This window comes from Hippocampus zosterae, chromosome 9, assembly GCF_025434085.1.
Source record: "Hippocampus zosterae strain Florida chromosome 9, ASM2543408v3, whole genome shotgun sequence".
NCBI classification, from domain to species: domain Eukaryota; kingdom Metazoa; phylum Chordata; class Actinopteri; order Syngnathiformes; family Syngnathidae; genus Hippocampus; species Hippocampus zosterae.
Window position 1 is genome coordinate 15,522,582 of NC_067459.1, and position 19,689 is coordinate 15,542,270.

Here is a 19,689-nt window from a genome sequence, read left to right on the forward strand (position 1 = left end):
ATTATTTGCTGTAATCAAGCATTCAACTTTAAACAATGATGTTATCCTCCAAAGTGAGTCTTGTCCATTCCCGCTGATGTATTTGACTACTGCGGATTACTGGGTGCAAAGCATAAAAGCTATTGAATAACTGCATCGTCATGGCGGTGCCACAGACGCCCAGGATGTCAATTAAGTATTGAATTACGGTAAAGGGAGAGGCAGTGGAAAGAGAATAAGAGGGAGGGAGATAAGTGGATGAAAAAAAAGAGAACGAAACAGGACAGAATTCAAACTATCCCATTACGAGATCAGCAAGAGAACACACTGATCAAAATGCAAACAATATTACAAATGGGAGACAGGCTGAAACGATGTGTGGAATATGGATGAAAGAATTAGAATGGACAGTGACCACCCAGGGACATAAAGAAATAACTGGTGAGACGGAATGGGATGATCGTGAGGAGACATCTTTAGACATTGAAGCAGTATTGTGATGTCCTCTTGTTCAAAGGGTGGAGCTGTCCAGACGGAAAGTGGTGCTGGAAGGACAGAGAGGCAGGCTCGCTCTCTGTGCGGAAGGGAGTGGCCTGAGCTGACATGCCGAAGAGTGATGGAAAAAGGAAGGGCGGGGGTGAGGAATCACAAGCCAGTCTGCGACTATATAAACCTCCAGCGCTGGTTTACGGACAGTCTCCAAGCCTCAGCACTCTTCGTTCTCTTAAGAGATCAGCCCAAGAAACCAACCATGAGCCATTCTTCCATGCATTCCTCCACTTCCTACAGGCGCACCTTCGGGAGCCCGCATCCCATCTCTATGTCGTCCTACTCCAATGTGTCCTCTCGTCCGACTGTCTCCGGAGGTCGCTACATGCGCTCCGTGTCACCCATGGTGTCCTCCCGCTCCACCACCTACCACCAACAGCGTTCCCGACCTAGCGTCCATCCCCAACGCCTCACCTATGACAAGGTGGATTTTACCATGGCTGAGGCCATCAATCAGGAGTTCCTCACCACCCGCAGCAACGAGAAGGCCGAGCTGCAGGAACTCAACGACCGCTTCGCCAGCTTCATCGAGAAGGTGCGCTACCTGGAGCAGCAGAATGGCGCGCTGACGCAGGAGCTGACCCAATACAAAGGCCAGCTGCAATCCGGCCAGCCCAACCGTGCCACCGAGATCTTCCAGGATGAGCTGAGGGAGTTGCGGCGCCAGATGGACGCCATCGGCAAGGAAAGGGACCAGTATCAGCTGGAGAGGGACAACCTGGCTGAGGACCTGGGCCTGCTGAAGCAGAGGTTTGTACCAATTGAGACACGCACCCAAAATGATAGATAGATAGATAGATAGATAGATAGATAGATAGATAGATAGATAGATAGATAGATAGATAGATAGATAGATAGATAGATAGATAGATAGATAGATAGATAGATAGATAGATAGATAGATAGATAGATAGATAGATAGATAGATAGATAGATAGATAGATAGATAGATAGATAGATAGATAGATAGATAGATAGATAGATAGATAGATAGATAGATAGATAGATAGATAGATCGATGGATCGATCGATGGATCGATCGATGGATCGATGGATAGATAGATAGATAGATAGATAGATAGATAGATAGATAGATAGATAGATAGATAGATAGATAGATAGATAGATAGATAGATAGATAGATAGATAGATAGATAGATAGATAGATAGATAGATAGATAGATAGATAGATAGATAGATAGATAGATAGATAGATAGATAGATAGATAGATAGATAGATAGATAGATAGATAGATAGATAGATAGATAGATAGATAGATAGATAGATAGATAGATAGATAGATAGATAGATAGATAGATAGATAGATAGATAGATAGATAGATAGATAGATAGTGCCATTGGGCGTGGCCCATCAACTGACTGGACGATGCTGCGACATGTTACAGGTCACGACTGTGCATCAGCCTATTGCAACGTGTGGTTGGGGCCAAAGTATTTTCTCACTTGAGATATATTAATAATTTAAAGACTGAAGGTTTGATTTCCCCGACCAACATCAAGACCCAAACTTTTCGGGCCCTTAAGCAAGACATCTAACTCAGCTCCATTGAATACATTGCTTCGCTTATGTGCTGGCTCGGTTTACTTATGCTCAGATTCATCTTAATTTTCTATAGCATGCATTGTGCATGCCCAGATGAGAGGAGAGTGACCAGACAAAGGGTGGGGCTGGTAAAGGAGCAGGGAGGATGCAGCAGCGGAAAAAAAAAATCAATGTGACTCAGTGACTCCATTAGGTGAGTTTTCACTGTCCCTTTGCACTGATTAAATGGTGCCAGAGACCCCATTAGGAGAAAAAGCCCCCCTATACGCAAACATGAATTAAAGATGAGGAACCCATGTGACGCTTTCCTGCTAATCTATTTAATGTCCAATCCAATGATTTTAACCGGACAAGACGGATGAAGTGGCGCTCATCAACCAAATGGACAGAAAATCGTGCCGAAGCAGGGAATGAGTAAACTTTTTTTGTGCATCATTGTTGATGTACAGTACCAAGAAGTATCTCATCACAATATTTATTATTGTAACTACTTACTGCAACTTTACATTTCACGTCCCTCAATCAAACCTACAATGCAATCATCATTTTCATTGCAATTTGCTCACAGGCCATTTTGTAGATTTCTTCAGGGAAATAAAAGAAGGGGATCATGGTTAACCTTATGAAGAGACATGGTGACCTTATTGTACTGCATTAGTGGAAAAGGAGCAGCTGGTATTCCCACAAGGCGCACTTCCAAAAACCTTTTACAGGACAGTGAATCAACAAATTGATCCAGAGTGCCTTTTTCCCAGAGCTAATACCCTTTGTATAAAAAGGTTAGTAGTGTGTCTAAAGAATGTGCATGTGTGTGTGTGTGTGTGTGTGTGTGTGTGTGTGTGTGTGTGTGTGTGTGTGTGTGTGTGTGCGCGCGCGCGCGTGTTTGTCTTCTAGGCTGGATGAAGAAGCCCAGAAGAGGGCAGATGCTGAGAATAACCTTGCAGCCTTCCGCAAGGTAAACACACAGTTCACTGTGTTGAAGGATACAAGCTGTGTTCCAAGACTGGTGTCGCAAAAGAGATATTTCAAATCCAAACTAAAAAAAAAAAAAAAAGAATTTGAAAACATTCCCCTTGAAGAAAGCCCCCTTGAGCGTCAGCCTTCACTGTCACATCTTCAAGGACTCTTGAAAGTTTCTTCTGGGACTCAGTTAAGCTCACGGGCATTTTGATGTCGTCCATGTTTTCGAAACGGGTCGCCTTGATACATATATGCTATACATAAGATTTCTCTTGAGTCTTTGTAAAAACATCCTACATGTTCAATATGGAAACATGCAATCAATGACGACTTTAATTCAACAAGACTGTGATTTCGCGATAATAATAGATGAATAATTTTCCTAACCGCTAAGCCAAATATTATTTCTTTATATTTGACAACATCAAGGATGTGGACGATGCCACGTTGTCCCGTCTGGAGCTGGAGAGGAAGATTGAGTCCCTGATGGATGAAATTGAATTCCTCAAGAAGATGCACGATGAAGTAGGTGCAGATTATATTGATACTTATACGATACTTCCATTTTTCTTAACTCCTCGGGCCTGAAATGCAGAAACATTTAAGCATTGACCGGTGCCTTAAAAAGAGAAAAATAAAGATGAGTCACTAATCGTGAGAACATTTGATTTCATTTTGACAATGTGTGACAGACAGATATACAAAGCACGATGCAATATGGTTCCTTGCTGTGCTCATGATTACATGATTGAACAATTTAAAAAAATATATATTGCTTGTTATTTTAGGAAATCCAAGACGTTCAAGTGAGTGTGCAGACCCAGCAACTGAGGATGGAGGTGGATCACACCACCCGACCAGACCTTACTGGTGCTCTGAGGGACATCAGGGCCCAGTATGAGAGCATTGCAATGAAGAACATGGAGGAATCTGAGGAATGGTACAAGTCCAAGGTTGGCAACAACAGCATAGACACAAAAGCACACACTCAAAGGTGCACTTTTCTCTTAACGTTCTTATCTTGATGTGAGCAGTTTGCAGATTTGACTGAATCTGCAAAGCGAAATGGTGATGCTCTGAAGCAGGCCAAGCAGGAGGCCACAGAGTCCAGGAGGCAGATCCAGTCCCTGAACTGTGAGATTGATGCATTGAAGAACACGGTCAGGACAGCTCTTTACCCATCTTTTTTTTTTTTTTTTTTGCATGACTTTGCATTACATGTTTCCCCGGCCTATAACCTTGATGTCGTTTCACCGCATGATTCCAGAATGAAGCGCTCCTGAGGCAAATGCGTGACATGGAGGACCAATTTGCCAATGAAATCGCTAACTCCCAAGACAACGTCGGCAGACTGGAAGACGAGATCCGCCACCTGAAGGACGAGATGGCTCGCCATCTCCGGGAATACCAGGACCTTCTCAATGTCAAGATGGCTCTGGACATTGAAATTGCCACTTATCGTAAACTGCTGGAGGGTGAGGAGAGCAGGTGAGCACGGGCTGTCTTAGTTTCAATGACATTTCACAAAAAAATGAGCGCCCTGAAACGTTGGTTGCGTTTCTTCTTCAGGATCACCATGCCGATCCTCAATATTGGCATGACAAATCACCTTGGTGAACGTGGTGAGTTGTGGTTTTCTATTCCAACAGCAGAGGATTAAGGTCTCAGCTTCTATAGATGGAAATCATTGCTGTTGAACCCATTTGTTCACCAGTTGAATTTACAACTCCACAGCAAACAACAATGACATTCAGCGAAATGCTGAGTTGTATTTTTCCTGATTTGATTCAATTTGTTTCCATGGCGGTCGGTCAGTATATGTCGCCACATGAAACTGGCCCGTCGGGGCACATTGTCGCTGGGCTCTCCAATACATTGATATTTCATACTCACACTGACCCTCGCTTTCGGTAATGCGAAAAAGTGGGCCAAAATGAGCAGGGTTGACATATTTCACAGTGCTTGATCTGTTTGTGACAAAGTGAAAGGAATGACTATAGCTCTGAGACAAACATGACTGACTCAAAAGCATGGCGTCTTATCAACTCTAGGTGCAAAACTAATATCTATCACGAATACAAATGATTGGGAAGTAAATAATACAATATGTTGTAAAAAGCATTCATTTTCGATGGTGCTTGGGCTTATTAAGGTTATCCCAGATGACTATCGGCAAGCGAGGAATAAATACAATACCGGTTGCCATTCGGTATGTTTTTAATGTCGTATTAATGCTGTACATATAATGATATCCATGTAATTCAGATTATGAACCCAGACGAGAGAGTGGCACCAAGAGGACTGTGGTGATAAAGACAGTTGAGACTAGAGACGGAGAGGTATGGAGAAGATTGTATTTAAATGATGCATTGACTCATATGAGCAGTCCTTAACAGTATTTACATCATTTTCCCATCAGGTGGTGAAGGAATCCAAGAGGGAGACGGAGAGAGATTCAGGCCACATTGATAAAGATGACAAGGACAACTGAAAACTACCTGATGTGATAATGTGATGGCCTGTGCCATGACAAGAAGAAAAAAGCAAATGGGGGAGGGGAAAAAAAGAGCAAAACTCCTTAGTGTTTCATTGTTTAGCATAGAATAATAAAATGTAGGTGCAAAGTAAAATGAATACATTTGGACTGGTGAGTCACTTTGGTGCTATTGAAGCCACCCATCTGTTCCGAAACACAGCTGTGTCATCTGTGTGACAAAGCGGAACTGTAATGTAACCTGATCCACATGCCAGATGAGGCCTTTGTGTGCAGTGCAATCCCATGGAGTCCTTCGATGGCCACATGTTTCTAGCTCGCTATATGTTCAACAGCAGTGGAAAAGAATAGCATCGATTTACATGAATAGCTTTACATAGCATCCTCAGTAAACAAAAAAACTTCACATTCCAGTAGCTTTGCTATCTACCTGTACCAACTATATCAAAAGGAAAAAAAGTGAAGCATGGGGCAAATAATAAGGGGCGTGGGTGCTGACCAGTTAAAGTAAGGCTCATGAAATGGCTGGGTGATCTAACACAATGAAGGATCACATAATTGCAAATAAACTAACCTTGAACACATCTCATGTTTCTGTCTCAATTGCTTCTTGTGAAGTCACCGCAGCGTCTCCATTAATCCATTTTTTAAAAGTGCTCAATCTCATTATGGTCACGGTCCCAGGTGAGCTGGAGCCGAGAGTTTGATTCAGGAAGAGCAAAGCAAAAGCAAAGTACACCTTCTGGAACATTATAACAAAAATGAAAAAGATTTGTACAGTGGGGAAGATGAGATAAGATTAATAGTCAAATGCCTTACAGTATGTGCCCATGACCGAGTTAGCTCTCGGCATTAAAATGACTAAATACGCATGCCCCTGACATCCATTCACAGTCACATCTACAGTGGACAATTTCGATCCTTCCCATTCCAATACGCCCAAGAGAGGTTACATCCATGGGGATGCAACCTCCACACAGGAAGGCCACAGCCGAGATTTGAACACCAAACTGAATTGTCGCGATTAGATCGTGCTTGTTAATAACGTGACTTAATAACTTCTAATTAATGTTTTTAATCGGGTGAATGGGAGTTTAGCTGTGCTCCACTTTGTGAAACAGTTTTGATTTGAATGTATGACATATCCTAGGACATTAAATAATGCAATATAAATATATATATATATGTTTTATTATTTTATTGCAATTTATTTTCAATTAAAACGTATCATATTTTACTGTCGAAGTTCAGTACGGTATTGTGCTTTACAGTATTTTGTTTGAAATTGTGTTAAGTATTCCCAGCGCTAGATGGCAGTGATGTGCAAGCACGTGCTTTCCACTCACTTTAAATATCCCAAGAAGAACACCACACAATGACGACATTCTACATCCGATTTCGTTCGCTTCTTGGCGCCAGACTTGTGGACTTGATGGCGAGTCTTGACCCTACGTTAGACTTGTTTGTTCCAGCGACACACTTTTCTTGATAACAATTTACACTTTGTGGCAGTAGACGCCGCCCGGGAACGCATTGAACGACTACCACTACGTGAGTAGAAAGCGTGTTTTGTGCGGTATGATGTACTCTCAACGTTGGGCTCATCAGATCGATGTTTAAAAATTCTAAATGAAATCCGAGTTAACAGCAGAATTAGAGATGTTGAATAATATTCTTCTTACCGCCCCCATTTAGCTGTATGACAGAGGTGAAACAGAAACCACGTTTAATATGCTAATATTAAACGTTTTGATATGCTAATATAAACACCTCCGCAAACATTATGACGACAAAAATCTGCAGTCAGAATTTAACAGTCTCCGTCGAAACTGAGGCCATGTACTTTATTAAGGCAGAATATTTTATTAATACGGTTTTATGCCGACAATAATTTGAGGTTGCACTTGTACCAAAACGATTTGGCCGATAAGTGTCAATCATGACACCGTTGAGGTCGAGGATGACAGTCACTAGTTACGCATGTGACACACACATTTTTTTTCGTAGTATTTTTTTCCCCCTCGTAATTTCAGATTTCAGAAATATTGCACCATGGCTTCCTGCATGGAATGTAATTTTTGGAATGTCAAAATTTTGTTATCTCGCCTTGCCTGCATAAACTTTGAAGTACTGTATTCATGCAAACAGTCATATTGATAATCCTTTACTCGTATCATTCAGCAAGAAATGAATAGTGCCGAGTTCATTTGAAGGAGGTATTTTCAGTCAGTTTAACGATTTCACCATTACTCTCCTTTTTCTATGTGAATCCTCCCTTTTGTTTTTCCAGAGGGTGTTTGAACTTATTCAGGATGAATTGTGAACTTCTGGCAACATGCAGCGCCCTTGGATACCTGGAAGGAGACGTTTATCACAAAGAAGCTGATTGTTTAGGTCAGTGGATTCGATTTTTTTCTCCCCATTCTCATTGGTCTTAACCACATGTAAACAAATGTATACTGAGATGACTACCGGTAATTAAAAAAACAGCAACCCCATGTTTTTTCTGTCTCAGAGAGTGTGAAAGATTTGATCAGGTACTTGCGCTATGAAGACGACACCCGCGATGTCCGCCAGCAGCTGGGTGAAGGCCACATTTTAGAACATGACCTTCTGCCTATTATCATTCAGCACGGGCATGAAAAGGCCTTGTTTGATGCCTGCATACGGTAAACACCCCAGGATGAAACTTTCCTCTTTTAAAATATCATTACTGTTATAAACACAGTTGAGAGTCATGCGATTATACCTGTAAATGTGTTGAATGTATTGATCTCGTGATATAGAGTCAAAAGTGTACAATAGCAGTATTATAACTCAAATTGGCCGGATGACACTATGTTCCTATTTGTTCTTTCACAGGCTAATGGTCAATCTAACACAACCTGCTCTGCTCTGCTTTGGGAAGGTTCCTGACGATCCCGTATTTAGACACCACTTTTTGCAAGTGACCTCTCATTTACAAGCCTACAAAGAGGTACCACCAGTATATCTTTTGTGATGTTATCTTATCCCACCCGTGTTTGTATCCATCAAGGAAGATTGTAATGAATCCATACTAGATGAGCCTTTTTCCATCGTACTTTGTAGGTGCCAAAACCCACCTTTACATTTCAAACTTACAAATAACCTGAAATATATAGTACAAAGTATAAAGTGGCAAATGATCTGATCAAGTCACAATTACCAATCAATGCTTTTTTCCCCCTTTATTTTAATTGTAGGCATTTGCGACTGAGAAGGTGTTGGGTGTTTTAAGCGAGACACTGTACAACCTGTTGCAAATGGTAAGCGATGGACTAGTGAACATAATGGTTTTTTTTGGGGGGGGGGGGATAACATGTCAGTTAGTATTCATACAAGTATTTTCTTTTGTTTTCCTTCCCCTCCTGCTCATGTGCTTTCCTTTCAGGAATGGGAGCAGAGGCAGGAAGAAGACAATCTTCTCATCGAGCGAATTCTGATGCTGGTCAGGAATGTGCTTCATGTACCCGCAGACCCTTTGGAAGAAAAGGTTAAAATGTTTTGCAGTTTGATTGGATGAACTGGATGCATAGAATACTTTAACTACAAAGTTTGTATTGGTGATTGGTATAATAATTGAGGAGTTTATGAAGAATTCCATCAATTGTTTGAATGACATACTGTATATTGAAGCGGTTAATTAGTTGTGTTTAGAGACGAAATGTATTTTACTACTTGAGAAGTTACAGCCATTAGAAATATCGTAGCATTACAAAGGAATCAGAAGTTTAATGTTTAAGTTCTGCACTTTAAATTAAAATATTAGAAAAACAATGACTCGATTAGCAGTAAATGTTGTTACCACAACTCTCCACTTTGTGTTTTTGTGTCTATTTTATATTCTCCTATTGCAGAAAGTAGATGACGATGCCAGTGTCCACGATAGGCTGCTCTGGGCCATTCACATGAGTGGTTTTGATGACCTGCTCAAGTTCTTGGCATCGGCCCAGAGTGAGCAGCAGTGGAGTATGCATGTGTTGGAAATAATCTCTCTCATGTTCAGAGACCAGGTAAAGCCAAAACATCTTGTTTCCGTCTCATCAATGTACATCGAGATAGATGGCTGTTCATTGGTTGAGGTTTCTTGTGGTGTGGCCGCAGACACCGGACACCTTGGTGAGTGCGGGACACGCTCGCTCGGCGGAGGAGAAGCAGAGAGACACTTCGGAGCTGGAAGGTCTGAGGCAGAAGGAGCAAGCAGAGAAACGTTCTCGCACATTGCAAAGAGGAAGCAGGTGCATGATATGAGAAGATCTTAACAAAATTATTTTCATTTTCCAGTCATATCTTTATCAGTTTCAGATGATTAACTGCACATTGCAAATCCCACCTGAAATTGCGTGTTCATTTGTTTGCTTTTGTCAGGCATTCACGATTTGGGGGGTCTTTTGTTGTGAAAGGACTCAAAGCAATCGGAGACAATGATATGATTTATCATCGAAATGTTCACAATGTAAGTACATGGCGCAATTTACGAAACATTGCAAAAAAAGTCACCGACCTGTTTCCTGCCTTTAATTCCTAGTTCAAAAACTACACTCACGACATGGGTAAAGCCGTCCGACGTGTTCCAAGGCGAAATCGGCAGGCCCGGGAAAGGCAGGACCAACGGCGCTCGGCTTTAAACGTTCGACTCTTCCTGCGAGAGTTTTGTGTGGACTTCTTAGAGAACTGCTACAATCGCCTCATGTACATTGTCAAGGTCAGCAGCTGCAACAGCAAATATTTTTTTTCCCAATCATAGTTTAGAATGAACCATTATATGATTCAGCATTTATATTACACACAGTTGTAGGACAGTACAATCCTAGCTATTCCAACTATAGGAATCTTGACGTTCTGTTTTTTTTTTTTTTGTCCCTTCATATCCAGGAAAGCCTGATTCGGGAGCAGTCTCAGGAGCACGATGAGACTTACTATCTGTGGGCGCTCAGCTTCTTCATGGCCTTCAATCGCGGCAACAATTTCCAAGCTGATTTAGTTTCCGAGACAATGTCCACCCGCACTTTCAATTTCATCGAGCGCAACATCACCAATTACTACGAGATGATTTTGACTGACCGCAAAGAAGCCACGTCCTGGTCCCGTAGGTAAGAATGGAGTTTGGATGCCGGGGCGATTCGGAAATTGCTGACTTGATGTCCGTTGATGTTTTACGCCTGCTTGTTCCTGCTAGGATGCACCTTGCACTGAAGGCTTATCAGGAGCTGCTCATGACGGTGAACGAGATGGACCGATCGCAGGATGAAAGCATCCGCCACAGCGCCAATGTGATCAAAAGTATTGCTACTGATGCGAAACAATACAGACGTTATAACAAACATTCTGCACCTACAAAGATGATCATTTTGTAGATTATACAATTCCTGCTCCTTCTTCCGTCCAAGCTGGCGTCTTTTCCACTCTGACAATTGTAAGACAATTAACAGATAATGTGATTTTTTTTTTACCGTAGATAAAGTAACCTTTTGTTAAATCAATACCTTTCTGACCGTCAAATCAAAGCTGAGTATTTTCATTGTTAAAAAAAAAAAAAAAAAAAAAAAAACAATTGGTTGGTAATTCAGCACTTTTATTGACTATTCGTCTGAACTTGATGTGCCAGTATATGTAATGTTGAGACCACTGAGTGTGTTGTATAGTTTTAAAGGTGACTAACACCTCAGGACATAGTTGCACAAAGCATAAAATACGAGGTGTCTATGTAAAAAATGTTTTAGTGATATAAAAATGATTGATTGTCATTGCTCCCCCCCCCCCTCACCCTACCCCCTCCTACCTTATAGGTAACATATTCTACCTGATGGAATATAGGGAGATATTCCTGACTCTGCTGAGAAAATATGACGGAACAACGCAGCCGCAGTCCTACCTGAAAGACTTGGTGGAGTCGACGCATCTCTTCCTGCGTATGCTCGAGCGCTTCTGCAAAGGTCGCAGGAACTTGGTTGTGCAGGTACAATTTGGTTATGAATTTCTCCAATGCACTTCTTTGATTACCGAATCAGTTCTTGATGTGGTGATTTTACAGAAAAAGCGAGTGAAGCGGAAAAAATCCAAGAAAGACAAAAAACAGCCAGTTGTACAAAGAACCCCAGAAGCTCTGGCAGATACCTGGAAAAATGTGGAAGAACAACTGAAGGTTGTAAATTTTCAGGTCAGTGTAATCACTTGTAATGAAAAAGAAACGCATATGACTTTTTATTAAGTATTGGGACACCACCAAAGAAAATGCTGTCGTATCTCGATTTAAGAGTGCCTCAACTTTTCGAGATGCAAGTCCCATTTTTTTAAATTGGTTTGCCATGACTAATCATCATCCATTCTTTTTCTGCCCTCTTTGGCAGCTGGCAGAGTCTCTAACTGAGAGTATCGTGCCTTTCGATGCCACATCGGAAACTCCTCTCGAGGAGCAGCGGACTGAGGCAATGGTACGGGTGCAGGATGCGTTGCAGGCTCAATTAGGATCTGAGGCTTTAGCGCTACTGAGGGCTGCCAGGTCAGTCGTAATACACCACACAGTTAGCTTCAAGCACCAATCAAAAACTTAAAAAGATTAAAGAAACGATTGCACTCAGGGAAGTATGGCCCGAGGGAGACGTGTTTGGCTCGACTGATGTGGAACCTGAAGAAGAACTGGAACTCCTCAAGCAGATCTTGCATGCAGAACTGCCAAGTATGCACACGGCATGTGCATTGCGCCGTCTGTATGCAGGATTCACTTTTAACCGTTGATTTCAGGGTCGGCCCCTCCTCCTGAAACTCAGATGGAAGAGGAAGGTGAGGATGATGCTGATCTAGAAGAGGATGAAGAAATGGAGGCAGTCCAGGTTTCTGAAACCGAGTTCAAATTTCTGGACTTTATCAAAAAGTGAGTCAATAACTTTATCAAAGAATGAACTTTTCTATATGCATGATCAATACAGAAACTGGCCCCATTCCAGTTCCACGTTGTTTGTATTTTATTTCAGTATGACCTTTGGACTGTTCACCTTTTGGTGCCCAAGCTGACATTTTGCCTCTCAAATCACTCCACGCTGACATTTCTTTGTCGATTTATTTTTTCAATTTTTTTCCGCCCCGCACAGGTTCGCCAACCCCAACGTTGTACGTCCATACCTGCTCTTACTCAAATCCTACGCCAAAAACACACCTCACACAAACCACTGCATCGCTCGAATGCTTCACCGTGTGGCATTTGACCTCAAAATGGACGCCTTGCTGTATCAGCTGTCAGTCTTCCATCTTTTCAACAAAATCCTGAGTGACGCAGCTGCTGCTGCTTACAAGGTTGGCTCATAACACAAGTAAGAAAAGCCAAGTAGAGCGTAGCCTATGTTGTAAATGGCTCGAATGTCCAGCATCGTTGGTGGGTAAAATTCCTTGCTCTGCGTCCACATGTAATGGCTTTGTCGAGGTCGGTAGTTTTTCATGGACTCAATTACTTTTGCAGGTAACAAACAAACAAACGACAATGATGAGGCCGATGATCTCTAACCTCCTTTCTGTCCACTGCAGGAGCTGGTCACTTTTGCAAAGTATGTGCTCAACCGTTTCTTTTCCCTGGCGGCCACCAACAACAAGGCCTACGTGGAACTGTTGTTCTGGAAAAATGTCGGCGCTGTGCGTGAGATGACTGAAGGCTATGTCAAAGATGGGTTGGTGATTTTCTTTATATACCGTATCAATGTAAAAATTGGAAAAGATGCATTTGTTTCAAAATGTGAGAAACGCACACATAACCTGCTGGAAAATTTTCAAATGATCTGATAATTGTCTTACAATTTTCAGAGTGGAAAAGATGCCAGCTTGGACGGAAGAAGAGGAGCAGGAATTGGCTAAACTTTATGAAGAGCACCGGCACTCTGAAGGTTTGATTTTAATTTACTGTTAGCACTCCTGTTTGTCAATTATTTTGCATGTTGCGTTAAATGGGGAACTAATACAGCTTCCTGTTGCTATTTGCGGACTCTTGCCAGTGCCAGACATTGTGGAGACCCTGCTGCCGTTGCTGAGCAACAGCACACGCACACGGAGGCAGGTTGTGACCCAGTTGGTGCGCATGGGTCTGGTGGACAGCGCTAAAGAGCTGAAGAAACCCAAGTATGTTGGCCGGACCATCAGCCGCCTCATGTTTTCTTTCATGTAATCAATTGGAATGGATAACTAATCAACTGAAAATTATTTTCTGCATCAAAGGAAAGGTACCAACATCGTTCTTTGGACTGAGGACCAGGAAGAAGAACTTCAGATGCTCTATGAAGAATACAAAGACTCCGATGGTAATCTCTGAGTGCTTCATTGACCAAAGCAGCTTATTTATTGAGAAGACTCCATCTAAGTTTGATTTTGAATTCCCCCAGACGTGCTTGGCAACATTCTTAAGAAGCTCACGGCCAAGCGCTCTCGTGCACGCGTGGTGGACAAGCTGCTCAGCTTGGGCCTAGTCTCAGAGAGGCGAGAACTTTACAAGAAGAGGAGTCGAAGTGCCCATCCCAAAAACTCGGCAGCAAAAATGGTAAGTTCTAATAACTGTTGTAAGACAACCAAACAAGGAAAACTGAAAAATTCTTCCTGCAGAGTGAAGAGGATTTCCTAGCTGAACTCACACAAGAGCCTCTGAACAGAGAAGATGAGGATGAGTCTGAAGAAAGTGAGGAAGATGATGAGCTGGAATTGGAAGAAGGACAGAGCAGTGGCAGCAGGAGGCGCCAGAGCCTTGTGTCGAAAGAGGAAAGGCAGGCTAGTGTTGGTGCCAAGGTCTCGAGGCTGCATGAGGAAGGTGATTATTATTTTTTTGGTTACTTTTTATTTACTCACTACACTCTCAGGATATAAAACAACAGTGGGATCACAGTCTGCTTTTACAACAATGTAACTACTCAGTTCTGATTCTGTCACAGTCAGGGCTGCGCAACTTCAGATGTCTTTAAGTCGATTGACGTCGACTCTTTGTTGTTGTCATTTGTATTTTTTCAGGAAAGTACTGTACTATTCTTTTTTTAAATCGCCGTAGGAGGGAATGTTCTGCAGTAATCTACATTCATTGACAATGAACAGCTCTCAAACACTGCATTTATGTAGAACATGCACATTAGAGCACTGGCGTGGGCTGGAAACTGGGAACCTGTCCCTGTTTTGGGCCCACCACAATAGCTGGTTCTGCATTGTAGTAATTTGTTGTCTGCAAATAACCATGCACCTCTTTGCACGTAGTGGAATAATTCCCCACTGTCCTTCCGCTTGGATAGTGTGACCTGAAAAGTTGCTGAATCCTACTGGAGCCTGTCCCCCCTCCCCTACCCCCCTTTATTGGTTCTCCCTCACTAAGCTGTGGATACAGGAAACAGAAGACAATTTAAATCAATTGAGGTGATGGACTAATTTATTTCAGTGCATTTTTCTGCTGGATGCAAGCGGATCTGCCTTCTCAAACCAAAAACCATGGACGTCGCACTCACAGTCATTTCAGAGCAGTGGTCATGTCGTGTAGAATTTGATCATGCGGTACATACTTAAATAAATGTGACAAACATAGAAACACCTTTCAGTGTGACGCAGAGCAGACATTTTATTTTCTTGATATCGTTCAATGTTATTGATTTACTATAATTTGCTGTCGCAAGGGTCATCTTGACTTTGTTTGTCATCCAGGCATGTCTGAAGCCCTTCAGTGGTTACAACGCTGTCTGGACCGAGCAGCTAAAAGCCGGGAAGAAGATGGTAAGAAGAGTCGGCAAAAGGATGAGTTGGTTGAAAAATATGTTCAAGAATGTCCACTTAAGACTTGGTGTTATGTGCTCCGTGGCCAGGTTTTTCCCAGGCTACGCCTCTTGTCCCCCTCACTGAGGCATGTGAAGACGCTATGGAGGACAAGACCTTCCACGGGCTGCTACGCAACCTTGGAATGCGGGCGCCTGCAAATGAACAGGTGGGGATATATTGCTCAGTATTACACTGGCAAGTTTCAGACACTCCCATCTTGCTGCTTCCGGTGACCAATATACCGTATTGGCCCGAATATAAGACGGCCCTGATTATAAGACGACCCCCTCTTTTTCAAGACGTAAGTTTGAGAAAATACTTTTTGAACACAAAATTCATTTTTATACAGAAAATAATTACAGTACATCTGAAACAAATGAATATAACAATATATTTGAGAGAAAAAGCATGTTATTTTGCCTCATTCTAATCTTAATATCTGAAGATTTAGATATGTAAACTAAAGTGCAATCACATTTGTAAATGAATGGCTTCTGGTTTTTGAAATGTAAATTACTGGTACATCATAACTTCTCCTCAGCTGCCGGTTAACCAGGCCGATCTTCGACCCACTTTTCTCCAGATTGTCGCTACGTTTCTCCATTTTCTGTTATCTCTTCTCTTTACTTACCGCTATTTTTTATTTTTCTTCTTCGTGCTACCGCTATTTTTATTTTTATTCTTCGTGACAGGGGTTCACTTTGGCATGGCGAGTCAAGTTCAGCGTTCGCTTCAATGATATCTTGCGCCATCTAGCGTCTTGAATGGGTATAATGTCTAGACCCCGAATATAAGACGGCCCCCACTTTTTCAGTCTTATTTCAATGCAAAAAAACACCGTCTTATATTCAGGCCAATACGGTACTATTTCCGTGTTGTATTTTGAAATAATTAAAAATCCCACCGCTTCAGTAAAGCTTGACACATCTTTTTCTATAACGCGTGCTTATTAGGAGACATTTTGGAGAATCCCAGAAAAGATCAGCTCATCTCAGCTCCGTAGTGCAGCTGCGTCTCTCAGGCAAAATCCAAATGAATCTAAAAGTGAAGAGGTCCTTGTGGAAGACGACGACCCACCTGAAGAACATCGGGAGGAGAAAAAGGAAGTCTCTGATTCACAACGAGCGGATGCTTTGAGAGCCCTGGTCGTTGCACGCAAGAGGAAACAGCACTCAAGCAAAGATGACGGTATGTGTGGACACCTCATCCTCTGTCTTTTAATTGCAGGTCTCTCTTGCAGCGAAGTACATGTTGTACTTGGGTTTTATACAATAATCGCCTTTTGTTTTGTCAGTGGCCATAACTACTGTGTGTTTGTGGGAGTCAGCATTGTTGCACTTGGCCTTGTTTTCTGAGGCTGGTAAATGGGTTGGCAAATCATGTCAGTTATTTCTCTGCCCTTTTATTTCAGTCCTTGGTTTGGATTTAGCTTCTATTGAAGATGCAAAGAGTTCATTTGAGAGGTGAGGGGACCAAAACTTGCGTCGATTTGTTAAACCTTGCTCAAAAGTAACTGTTTCGCTTGTAAATGAGTTAAATCTTCATCTGATGTCTGTACTTTAGGGCTAAAGAGAAGACGACTAAAAGAAACAGAATGTTGGACAATGCCGAGGAGCAGGGTATTGTATTCTATGTCATTTACGTTTTTGTTAGGAATGAAACTTACATCGGCTTATAATGCATTTCAAGCAGTAACTGGATGTGAAAATACGATTGAGCCAGACTGTCTTTGCAGATGACTGTTCCACAACTGTAATGGATACTCACACAAACGGTGACGCAGATTCAGACGAGGAAGATGTTTCTGCACCAGTGAAGCGTCGACGGAAGATGGTATTAATTGATGAAGATGAGGAAGAGGATTAATTGCCCTCCCAAAGCAGTCAAGACAGTGAAAACAAACAACCCAAAGAAACAGTTCCTTCTGTTAGGTGTCGGTTTTCATTTTCAAACGGTCACCCTTATACTAGCATGTAGTCATGATGCTGCTTTCTCTTTCAACTTCCATCATAAATAGCCACGTATATTTTGTATACCCTGTAATTAAATATGATAGCTGCTCTGTCAACAAATGCCATAAGATATGTCTTGGCACAAATCTAGTCTAATAATTTGTATTTTCAAATAAAATTCTGTGGTCAGAAAAAAAAATTGAACAATTGTGGTTTATTTGGTCTAATCACAGCGTAGTAAGACATAAAAATATAATCAAAGCTGTATATTTTTCAGCATACCCAAAGGTTTACTTGACTAAACGATTCACTGCAGTTCTGCACCTTTACAAACTACAACCACAACAATAAACGGTTAAACGAATACCTCGAAACTAAAATTATTATTCTCGGAAAGGTTTTGATATAGCTCTTGTATTTGATTACATTTTCTTAAATTGTTGAATTCGATCTACTGTGTGATCTGTGGTGTCCTTTAGAGAAAGGGTAGCGGATTGGGGCCAGGTCGCTTACATCATAATACCTGGAGGTGGTAGTAGAGAGCACCAAGGATACAATTTGGCTCACAGTCCCAACAAACGCCAAGTACATATCACTTCATTCGGGGCCTGGGTGGAGACCCTTTTCCTATCAGGGTTTCGGTTTTATGAAGTCCTCCGAGAGGCCGACTATATCTGAAATGTTGGAATGATTGTGGGTTAGATGTTTTGTTGCTTTCAGTTACACCAAGATTTTATTTCTTTCTAGAATTGTTTGGCAGGCCGAACCAAATGTTCTCGTGGGACGTATTCGATCCATGGAACGTAAAATGCCACTCCCTGCATTAGGTGATATCAAATATGAATGTAGATAATACAAGTACAGCAGTGAGCTTTGATTTTCAGGAGAGCTTTCTTCAAAACAAGGATCTCGTGTGTGTGTGTGTGTGTGTGTGTGTGTGTGTGTGTGTGTGTGTGTGTGTGTGTGTGTGTGTGTGTGTGTGTGTGTGTGTGTGTGTGTGTGTGTGTGTGTGTGTGTGTGTGTGTGTGTGTGTGTGTGTGTGTGTGTGTGTGTGTGTGTGTGTGTGAGACAGCAGTCGCTGCCTTAAGTCACGCTCATATTCCAGCTGTGTGGGAGGTGGTCTCTTGTCCTCACATCTGGACTATGTTAGCAACTTCCTGTCACAGCATCTGCGCTGCCCCTACCTCACAAAAGCCTCAATCCGACCCGTTGGTCCACAGAAAGAACCTTGACTGTGTGTACGTACAATTGGGTGGGTTCGTGTATGCCTTGAGGTGCATTTTAATTGACGGGATCAAAGAAACATGTGCCTGTGAAATAATGCTGTGTTTTACAATCACGATGACTCGTTTTTTTGTGTGAGTGTGTGACCAGAACATAAGAATAACCCTGGCCGCTTTATTGCATACATCTGAGGTGCAGACGCACACACACACACACACACATTTTGCAAGTTTGCGGGAATAGATGCCAGATTTATATCTCTCAAAACAAAGACGAGCATTTCCTTTGAAAACAGACAACAGTTTAAGTATTTCAATGTGCACAGCAGTTTTCTTACTTGTATATGAAGTTTGTTAGAGCCTTTCACATACAGCCACAAACGCACTGTTTATCATGGATGGAGCATGTGTTGACATGAGTCTCTTACCTGTGACTCGTGCTATAATTTAATAGCGAGCAGAGCTACATATTGCAAAACATATGTGAGTAAGATGATGAGCTTCAAGTCATTACATTGTAACGTACCAGATGTTTTGGTCTTCACAAGAAAGGGTTCAATTGTTTTTAGAAATTGTGTTGTGAAAGTAGACGTGCCCAAGTAACCGCTTGAATTGCTTACTTAATCACATTCCACTAACCATTATTGGATGACAGGCCGTGGCTGCTAGGGACAAGCCTGGACGTTAAACTGGTACACGTTATGCATATACTGTACAACATCGGAGCTGTGGCTTTTTATAAATTGTACAAGCTCTACAATGAGGACAGCAATTCATGTCTATAAAGTTAATGCTAAGTAGGTATGAAACTGAAACAATCATAAACCAAATTATAAGTGTGAACGATAAGAAAAAAAAGGAGACCACAAGAATCGCCAGCCCGTAACCCAGGACAGCATACCTTTCACCTCCTAAAGTGGAGTCTGAAAGGAGAAACTCGCATAAATAAACAAGAACCGAAAGCGGCTGCAGTAAAGGCCTGATAATGCCTTTCAAATGAAGAATGCAAAATCTGGTGTAGTCAGTTGGTCACTGGCAATGCTGGTACAGCATTGAGTCTCGATTTCCAAACGACTGAATGTCCGGGGCTGCTGCCCTGTTGGCCCCACTCAATGCACGGCCCTGTTTTTAACACTTTACAGGAAATTCTTCAAACATTTGTAAAAAAAATATATATA

The 19,689-nt window shown here is 41.9% G+C and overlaps 2 protein-coding genes across 2 annotated transcripts; both read left to right on the top strand.

The window, feature by feature from the left end:
- Positions 1-646: 646 nt before the first annotated feature.
- prph (peripherin) lies at positions 647-6,131 on the top strand. The gene is made up of 9 exons (XM_052075391.1): positions 647-1,278; positions 2,988-3,048; positions 3,483-3,578; positions 3,842-4,006; positions 4,088-4,213; positions 4,321-4,541; positions 4,623-4,675; positions 5,319-5,392; positions 5,473-6,131. The coding sequence occupies exons 1-9, from the start codon at positions 731-733 to the stop codon at positions 5,542-5,544; spliced, it is 1,416 nt and encodes a 471-aa protein (XP_051931351.1). The 5' UTR covers positions 647-730; the 3' UTR covers positions 5,545-6,131.
- An 811-nt stretch (positions 6,132-6,942) lies between these two features.
- timeless (timeless circadian clock) lies at positions 6,943-18,336 on the top strand. The gene is made up of 30 exons (XM_052075390.1): positions 6,943-7,098; positions 7,838-7,941; positions 8,063-8,216; positions 8,410-8,524; positions 8,772-8,834; positions 8,960-9,061; positions 9,426-9,581; positions 9,673-9,806; positions 9,937-10,024; positions 10,097-10,273; positions 10,444-10,661; positions 10,748-10,851; positions 11,358-11,527; positions 11,603-11,728; positions 11,919-12,070; positions 12,150-12,247; positions 12,313-12,442; positions 12,660-12,861; positions 13,090-13,229; positions 13,363-13,442; positions 13,551-13,674; positions 13,771-13,853; positions 13,935-14,089; positions 14,152-14,353; positions 15,226-15,294; positions 15,384-15,502; positions 16,290-16,524; positions 16,748-16,799; positions 16,900-16,955; positions 17,072-18,336. Exons 2-30 carry the CDS (start codon positions 7,860-7,862, stop codon positions 17,200-17,202), a joined length of 3,717 nt encoding a protein of 1,238 aa, XP_051931350.1. The 5' UTR covers positions 6,943-7,098; positions 7,838-7,859; the 3' UTR covers positions 17,203-18,336.
- Positions 18,337-19,689: the final 1,353 nt, after the last annotated feature.

Excerpts from the sequence above, each read along its gene's own strand:
- timeless (XM_052075390.1), top strand. The coding sequence starts at position 7,860 with ATGAATTGTGAACTTCTGGCAACATGCAGCGCCCTTGGATACCTGGAA. Across the intron at positions 10,274-10,443 it reads GCCTCATGTACATTGTCAAG|GAAAGCCTGATTCGGGAGCA; the intron begins GTCAGCAGCTGC and ends CTTCATATCCAG. Across the intron at positions 10,852-11,357 it reads CAGCGCCAATGTGATCAAAA|GTAACATATTCTACCTGATG; the intron begins GTATTGCTACTG and ends CCTACCTTATAG.
- prph (XM_052075391.1), top strand. The coding sequence starts at position 731 with ATGAGCCATTCTTCCATGCATTCCTCCACTTCCTACAGGCGCACCTTC. Across the intron at positions 3,579-3,841 it reads TCAAGAAGATGCACGATGAA|GAAATCCAAGACGTTCAAGT; the intron begins GTAGGTGCAGAT and ends TTGTTATTTTAG. Across the intron at positions 4,542-4,622 it reads CTGGAGGGTGAGGAGAGCAG|GATCACCATGCCGATCCTCA; the intron begins GTGAGCACGGGC and ends TTTCTTCTTCAG.